Raw genomic sequence first — 9,459 nt, forward strand, 5'->3', positions numbered from 1 at the left:
AAAAAAAATTAATTAGATGGTAATCAATTTGGAATCTAAATGAATGCCATATTGATCATAGATTTGTACTGTAACGTCTTGATGGAACCAAACCACATGACTTATATTCTAAAAGGACTAGTCAATGATATAATTAGAGCCTCATTAGATTTTTATAAAGAATAAAAAATTCTCCTTCCTAAACAATATGAGATCTCATACACTACCTACTCTATATCCTTATCATATGAGAGGTATCACATCTTGTATCATGTAGCCCTATGATCAAGCATTAATGTATTTGACCAGAAGAATTATATATATTAAAGAGAAAGAACATACATATAAGTATTAATGTTATTCCTGTAAGATCGAAAAAGAAAAATTGTATTTATAAGTCGAAGAAATACTCTTGGCACATTAGACATATTAATTAGATTCAAAATATATAAACTCAAAATTTTAAAATCTTAAGATGAGATTTGTCAAGTGTGGAGTGCCTGATTTAGTACTAGAACTAAATTAGCTTTAAAAGATGTTGGATTAATTTACTCCAATAATCTACTTTAATTTTTTCTTAGGTATTAAGCTACAAGCTAGCATATATGCATATCCTTGTGACCGTAATCAATTTATGTTAGTTTGTTTGCTTTATATATAGAGAGTTAGTCTACATATAGTCTTCAAATGGAAACTGTTCATATAAGTCTATACAGTTATATTTAAAAAAAAAAAATTATAGTAATATCATTTTTAAAATGATATTTCTTCTCCTTTTACCCTCATTTATTAATGGAACTGCACACGCAGTCTCTTACTCAGGAGTAGTACTGCGGATAGAATTTTTCATATATATCACAAAGGGATGATGCAAATAGGTAAATATTGGGTTTTTAGGGATATATATATATATATAAAATTGGGTGTCTAGAGAGTAATTTAATTAGGATACGCATGCATATTTGCTCGATCACCGCTCTAAATAATTACACTCACCATTGAAAAGATTAATTTATCCAGCGGATTGAATATAAAGAGAAACAAAAGAAGAAGAAGAAAAAGGCATAAATGCTCAGCACTCTTAATATTAAGAGACTGATCCCCCGTTCAACGAAATCGGCTGCTGCATGTAAAGTTAAAGCAAAAGCCAGAAAGACTATTATGACTCATTCAACTCTCACTCTTACAAGACTATAAATAAAACCTGCCAAGACGATATATATAATTTAATTTACTCACGAATCACAATAACTAAGAGCACCTAGCTTTGCTTCTTCTTCTTCTTTTTTTTCTTTTTTTTTTCAAATTAAATACCCTAGGGGGTTGGCCTCAACACACCTCGTTGTAAAATATTTACAGTTATTAATTAATATAGATGAAAAATAACTAAATTAGTAGTACAATTTTAATGGTCAGGTCTTAAAGAATAGATACATATATATATATATATATATATGCACCCTTTCAAATTTTAGATCTTAATTAATAGTGCATGTCTCAAAAGTACTGATATTTAGTTTAAATATCATATATATCGTAAACGGTATTATTAAATTGTATTTTTCTCCTAAAAAAGAATGGATTTGGCCTCTTATGATCATTTTGAATTAGATCATCATGTCTTGAGTTTTATGGAAAATTATGAAACATTCTACTCATTATCCCTGCAGTACGTATTACACACCACACTTATTTTTTTATTTTTTTCTTACTAAATATGTGATGTATGGATGATAAATAGAATAACTCATTTAGTTTAGTAAGAATAAAAAAAATAAAAAATAAAGTCATGTACGTAGTACTAGTATATGGTGTAAGTAGGGGTGATGAGTAGAAATCTCGTAAATTATTAATAGTACGTACTACCAAATGGGCTGAACTATTTTTCATAAAAATACTCCTACTGACAAAAACATATATACTGATCATAACTAATTTGAAAGAAAGAAAAATTGCTGCAGGATAAGTCCCTTAATCCAATTAGTTTATCCTCGCAGCTTATATATATAGCAAGCATGCATTCCCCTAAATTGTTCAAACTATCAGAAAGTAATTATAATGGCTCATCATAAAATTTTGTTCAAAAGTGATGAAGTTTGATCATTGAAAATAGTATAGTCATTTTCATCACATATATCTGACCATGAATAAGCATTTTTTTTCTTTTTTTGTTTTAATAAAAGGAGGGCGGCACCTCCATCTTTTATTCAAAACAAACTCTCACTTATGGTGGAAGAAAACTGTAAACAAATAATACTAATTCAAATTGAAACGACAAGAAAGTAAAATACACGCCCAACAATAAACTAAGGCCGCAAACCAAAATAATTCAATCGAAACAATCATCTCACATGTAGGGGCAATTCATCAGAACCCACATATGTACAATTTAAACCCTCCTCCCTTGCCTTCCTAGAAAATCCGCCACCTTATTCCCCTCTCCATATTGATGAGAAACCGTATAAAGAAAATCATGAATCGCTTGCAAGAGCTCTTCCTAAAAATTCCATAAATATCATACCATACAAGACTTATTTCTAAGCCATTGTACCACCAGAGCCGAGTCACATTCAATCTCAACTTTCTGAATACCTAGCTCCCTACAAAGCAATAAACCACAAGTGAGTGCCCTGAGTTCTACTTCATTATTAGTACCAAAGCCAAATTTTGCTGGAAAGGCCGCCAAAAATTTTCCTCTGTCATCCCTCAAAACTTCTCCCCATCCACAATTTCCTTGATTACCTCTACATGAACCATCCATATTCAATTTTACCCACCCCTACCTAGGCCGTCTCCTTGAAATGAACTTCGGCCTCCTCACTTTTTTTTCACGCACGGGCACCTCCAGCTCCTAGAGCACACAACAATCAACACCAAACATTGATCCCAGCTTCGTCAGCTTACACGAAATCTGCTGCAACCAAAACTTCACCAAGAGCCAAATCGTATCCACTGAATCATACCTCTCCGTCATCCTAGCTGCACATCGCCACTACCATAATCTCCAAGAAATTAAACTAGGCATTAACCCAATCATTACCCCTCTCTGTAACAACCTCTTAGCACATCGGAACCTGAAGCAAGCTTTCGCCCACCAGCTGCCAACCTCCATACATTGAACTCCCAAAGTTTGTGCTGCCCTCCTCCAAACTGCATTAGCCACCTCCCCCGTGTATAACACATGATCTCTATCCTCAATTTTGCCCGCTGAGTAGCAACTGCAACGAGATGCTAATGGGATCTCCACCGACTGAACTCCCTCATCCACTAGGAGGCAATTAAATCTTGCCTTCCACATACAAACCGAAATTTTTTTTGGAAGCAAATTGCACCAAATCCACTCCAAGCCCTCCAATTGTGGCTGCTTGACACGGGTTATCTCCCATGCACTTGACTCGTGAAGCACCCATCACTACAAGGATGCCAAATCAAAATATCTTTACCACAACGTCCCCCAAGAACCTCTGCAATAATGTCCTCCGCATTACTAGAACCCACCAAGTATGCCAGCAAGTTCCTATATACCCCACTTGTCCTCCACCCACCAGTCCTTAATTTCCAACCGAGGTTGTAACACGTTAGGCACGGAAGTAGCTAGAGGCCCACGAGCCAACCATTTATCGAACTAAAACAAGACAACATTTTTCTTGTAGTGATCATGGGTACAGTTAAATTGTTCTGTATGACCTATAATTAATTCTCATAATTTTAATGGTCATAAAATCCTGATATTTTAGATACTTTGCATATTATAACCTTTTGTATGTACTTAATTGGTATAAATTGCAAAAAGAGATCAGAGTACGTCTGGGGTTAATACTACTTATATGTTCTGTTTTTTTTTTTTTTTATAATACTTACATACATGTTTTATTTGATCCAGTAGTACTGCTACATCTTATTTTTTGTAATTTGTTTTGAACCTTTTTTGTATACATGCATGCATGTACTACTTGGCTTGACATTTTGCCGGCTTTTCATCCCTGAAAGTCAAGCTGCAACTTGAGGTCCAGCTTTTTCCTTCAAAATATGGATAAATGTGATTATATATCATGCAGTATATTTTAATTCATGATCTTATGCTAAATGCGGCTTACTTTATTTTGTTCTGCTTGATCCACCTAATTTGCATGTGTCTCCTTTAGCACCTCCCAATATATATCCTCATTAAATCTGAAAAGAAAAATACAGGAAAATGGGAATTAAGGAGACAAAAGAATTTGAGGACATGATTTAATTCAGTGTTTGTCTTTCATATCCTTATAAGTTAGACCTCTTGATCTTGAATGAGCTAATATTTCCTTTTCTAATCATCCAAGCTAGCATTTGAGGCTCTTGCATGTGTGAAAGTAGTGTTTTAATTCACTATGTTTGGATACCTAGGAAAAGTTTTCTTATAAAATCTCCAGCCAAGAAGATATATAAAATAAAGAAAGAATTTGCCAAAGTAACCTCCTGTGTTGCACTTATTATATATATATATATATATATATATATATATGACTATTAAATTAATTAGTATCCCTTATCAATGTCTCGACATCTTATATTATACCTACCATGCATGGAACCAAACTAATATTTTCAAAATTAAAGAAAATGGTTAAAATTACTGTGTTAATAAAGGAAAATCAATGCAACAATTTTCTTTCACTTTCCCTCACATTTCAAAGATCAGAATTAACTAAGAAAGGGATCTTTGATATATATGGAGATCATATATAGTACTTAGATTAAAATTTATACTGCATCTTTATTTAAAAATTTAAATTTGAAGATGCAGACAGCAAACTTAGACAATGCAGCACTTTGATTGATAGATCAGATTAGGAAAAAAAAATAGACTGATGCAATTGCAAACGTTTTTATTCACAGCTAGCTCGATCTGAGAAATCATCTATGATGTGCTACATAAAGTAAATGATTTGAGTACTACTACCATCTGAATCCCCTTGAAAAGCGATTAATAATATTAAAGATACATATATACCTTCCTTTAATAGTACTTGAATACAAATAATTAATGACTAGTACAAGCAATATATGTTACCACTTGGGCAGCCCACAACTTCAACAAAAACAGACTGAAAATGGAACACCCTGACTTCCACTAGATCTGCATATTTCAACCTTCCTCGATCCTCCTATATATATACATACATACATACATACATACATATATATATAATCATAGCTCATGACCAACAATGATATTCACTGTAAACCTTTTTAAAGTGAGAGCAATAATTACTTCTTTAAGACACAAGTTTCTCTTCTAGAAAAGGCTTGGTGGTAAACATATCTCTTCTTTGGATAAACCCCAAAAGATGTATAGACTAGATCTCTAATTTCATTGGGAATAAGAAAGTTGGGTATTTATGCACTAGATCAGCAGTACTAATTACAGGGATTGTTCTTAATTTCTCCCTCCTCTTCCTTAATTACTCAGATATTAATTAAGTCCACAGCTTTTGATCGAGTTTTTGCCATGGAGCTAAACTATATATCATGCATTAATTAATGAGTAGTTTAGCAGCTTTTAATTAATAATATAGATCAATACATGAACATGAGCTAGCTGATCATGCATGGCTATATATCCATCTCCATAGCTCCCAATTACATAAGAAAATTAAAATTTTCCATTTTTTAATTTAGTTGTGTATGTCATGTTGCAAATCAACGACTTTGCATAATTTCCTTTATATGTAAAGTAATGTGATAATCAGTATGTTGAAATAATCTCACTAGCTACCTGGGTGTCAATGAACTTTGAAAGCATGACCTGAAAGTGGATCAGTGAAGCGTCTATTCAATCACATCTCAAAAGATAAACCAACATTTACCGACTTAATGCACTTACAATAAAAAATACAAAAATATTCTAGAGAAGCAACCCCCTAATCGGCCTTTAATTTCCATCATGCATGTATATATAGATTATTTATCAGAACAAGATCACAAAATATCAAAGAATGGTTAATTAATCTGCATGCTTTTGTTTTCAAGTCTTCAGGGAAATTTTGCTGGCAAAATTAAGGGAATTACTGAGAAATAAATAAGGAATATATTTATTATAATATATCATGTGAAACTGATCATCATGAGTCCTAGCTATTAATATATGTGAAACAGATGATATTCATGATATCACGAATTAAAAGAAACATGATATTATTAGAATGAAAGAGGTAGGCCCATTAATTAATAATCATTCACTGAATAATTAACAAGAATTGCAAGACGATCAGAGACTTCTCTCTAATATGTTACATTTCAAACGGAAAAGGCATGCACCACTTGTCATGCTGCAAATGTTTCTTTACTGATCCAAGCTAGTGCCAGACATACGAGAGATAATCCTTGTCATATTGATTATTGTTGTAGGCTTCACACGGTTTGCCAAAGAATTGAGAGTCTGTAAATTCATGATGCTGCAATTAAACAATTGTATGGAGATCAGGTCAGTAATCTGAAAATTTTAGGTCATCTTTGACACTATCCTCTTGAAGATGCATGCTGTTCATTGCACACAAAACTTAATTAACAAGAAAAAGGGTACGCATGCATTTGCAAAATTCAGTAATTAAACATGTTGTTTATGGAACTTGCCTCTTGGGAAATTCCAGTATTGATGTTCACAGTATTGAAAATCAAAGATGGGCTCCACCTTCCAATAATCACCAATGAATCATCATTAACCATGTCTTCCGCAGCCCCTAAATCATGATCAGGGGCATGAGAGCTTTCTTCTTCAATCTGATGATCAGGCAGTGCTTGATCCATGGAAGGGTTCATGTTATGGCTTTGGGTTCCAGCAGATTCTAATTCACCAGTTTCCAAAAGACTCCAAATACTTAATCGGCTCAAATCAGATGAGTTGGCCGTATCCACTTCACAAAATTTTGATTCATCCAGTCTCCGAGTCCTCAGCTTTTCTTTTGTCCTCTCCCTTGCCCTTGCCCTAGCTTGATCCCTTGACTCCCTTGCAAGAGGGTGAAATGCACTTTTCCGCCACTGCCTAATATTCTTCTTTTCTTTAGCAGATGTACACGTCGAGGTTTTCTCTTTTGAAACAGCCCTGCCTTGTTGATTGCCATCATAGATTGCAACCTCATCAATGCCAGACAAGACTTCGCCACTCTCGGAAGTAGAAGAAGCAGTACTAGTCTTGACACCAACGCTGCAACTGCGCTTCACTTCTCTTGCCAGCTTCTTGATTTCAACTTTTGCCTGCAGGAGTAGCCACTCGACGGTCTTGCTTGCCTTGTCAAAGCCTAGCATGTCTTGGAGACCGAAAAACTTGCGGGCAACTTCAAGGGACAATCTCATTCTCCGATCCCTTGGTCCTCGCGCAGTGTTAATCTTGCTGTGCCGATCTCCCTTGTAGGTTCGTTTTCTTGGGATCTGCTCGGCCACTGTCTGTCGATTGATGTGAGTTTTCCTCGAATCGACCATGTTTGTGACAGTTCCGGTTGTATTCTTGTCAGATTTCACCATGGATTGCTGGTGAAATAACAGGTCATGGTGGTTTTCGAGGAAAGCATTCCCATCTATGGAGGGAGAAGAGGAGAAGTGATCCAAGAAACATAAAGGAGAAGGGTCTTCTTGTTTTGAATTGGAGAAAATATTAAGGTTAGGCAACTGCAAAAATGCTTGGTCAGAATATGAGATCAGGTCATTGCAGATATTATAGTTACTGTTTGAGGGATACATCTGTGACCTCAATTGCACTGGACAATCCTAGCTAGGCTTGAAGGTAGCCGGCTGCAGGCCGTCTAATATAAGCTTGAAAATGACGTAGGATTGATAATCAATCTTTTTCTTCTCATTTCGTTTTCCCACTCTGCAAGTGGAAAACAAGACTTGAGAAAGATAGTCCTGAGTTAGTGTTTTCCATCAGAGCTTTGAGAAGAACAGCCTGATGATGATACAATGTATGTTATATGTGTGTGTATCAGTGTCTCTGTGTGTGTTTCAGAGAGAGAGAGACTCGTGCATTTACCTCCTCCTAACCAATTAGGACTACAGCAACAGAGCCATAACCCATGGGGTTTGAAAGAGAGAGACAGAAACCCAAAGAGATTTGAACAAAGATGGTGAGGAGGTAAAGCAAGCACCACCCGGGAAGGGGAATTTATTGCAAACAAATTAAAGAGCCAGCCAAGTATGTTTTTCTTAATCATTTTTTTTTTCTTTTTTTCTTTTTTTTTGGGAAGAACAGTACTCGGCTCCTTTGAAGTGATAACTGAGATGTAACGAGTGGATAGAAAAGAAAAAAACAATTAATCGTGCCAATTCACGTGTATTGCAGGTGATGAGACTTTGATAATGAACTTCCTCCACCCCCAAACTCTTCAACAGGCGCACCTCAGTCACAATGATGCTGCATTGACTATATTCATCAAACTCTGTGTTTTAGAAAGTATCATATATGCTATATAGTGAGAAGTTGGAAGTCATGTGTTATGGGAATTGGTTTTGTTGGTGCAACTAGCTAGGGCTGTGATTTTTGAACCCAATGGAGGGGCTTTGTCTAATAAACAAAAGGGAGGGACAATTATTTCAGCTCCAGGGGGAATGCACTGTATGCCTGCCATGAGAGGCATTGTCCCCTTTGACCGGGGCCTCTAATTTAACGTCCCTTTCATCGAAAGCAAGACATCCCCATCTCTCTCTCTCTCTCTCTCTCTCTCTCAACTCTATGTGAGAATGTCATATGAGTTTCTTCCCATGCGTGCTTATCTGTTTAGCTTTTTTTCTCCTCTCTCTCTCTCTCTCTCTCTCTCTCTCTCTCTCTCTCTCTCTCTCTCTCTCACACACACACACACACAAGAATGAGTTGCTTCTGCTTGTACTTGCCACTGCTATATCATAGACCTTCTACAAAACCCAGCCAATCACCAATTGCCCTAGCTGAAAAGATCCCATCTCATCTTATTTCAGAATGGCGATAGTCCCATCCACACTTGAAAGCCCTAACCATTTTCTTTGTCGAATTTTGTTTCCATTTATACAGGCTGCAGTCCTTCATCCACTTATCTGAAATCATCTTCTCTCTAGCTCCATCCATCCCTAGCTAGAACTGAAGTACTCCTGATCACTCTAGGCTAGCATAATTATAAGGACCCCATGATAATATAATATAGCAAAGCTGGGATTGTTAATCTTATAAGGTGGTTGCTTTCAAGGCCGAGGAGATAACTATGAAAGAAAAAGGGAGTTACGTTGTACCATTTTGGAGTCTGATAATGAACGCATATATACCAAAAAAAACCCTAAAATACTTTGTTTATAATTCTAAGCGCTTTCATCATTTCCCTGATGAGTTCTTCCCTGATGATCTCTGACTTGTCTTCTGCACGTACGTAACAAAAGCCCCCAACTTCTTTTCCATTTTTGAAAATTATATCTGTGCAAGTTTAGAATATAAAATCTCATGTCTTTCTTTAAAAAAGAAAGAGCGACTTTCGAAAAAAT

General features: G+C 35.6%; 1 protein-coding gene across 1 annotated transcript; it reads right to left on the minus strand.

Moving 5' to 3' along the window:
• Window positions 1–6,156: 6,156 nt before the first annotated feature.
• Window positions 6,157–8,590, minus strand: LOC108994571 (transcription factor DICHOTOMA-like). The gene is made up of 2 exons (XM_018969823.2): window positions 6,592–8,590; window positions 6,157–6,413 (listed from the first exon to the last, which is right to left on the minus strand). Exons 1-2 carry the CDS (start codon window positions 7,693–7,695, stop codon window positions 6,315–6,317), a joined length of 1,203 nt encoding a protein of 400 aa, XP_018825368.1. The 5' UTR covers window positions 7,696–8,590; the 3' UTR covers window positions 6,157–6,314.
• Between the last annotated feature and the right edge of the window lie 869 nt (window positions 8,591–9,459).

This window comes from Juglans regia, chromosome 15, assembly GCF_001411555.2.
Source record: "Juglans regia cultivar Chandler chromosome 15, Walnut 2.0, whole genome shotgun sequence".
Lineage (NCBI taxonomy): Eukaryota > Viridiplantae > Streptophyta > Magnoliopsida > Fagales > Juglandaceae > Juglans > Juglans regia.

What these genes read in the sequence shown, in the direction of transcription:
- LOC108994571 (XM_018969823.2), bottom strand. Translation starts at nt 7,695, where the DNA reads ATGTATCCCTCAAACAGTAACTATAATATCTGCAATGACCTGATCTCA. An exon ending in ATACTGGAATTTCCCAAGAG is followed by an intron (nt 6,414 to 6,591) that starts GCAAGTTCCATA and finishes GTTTAATTGCAG; the next exon opens with CATCATGAATTTACAGACTC.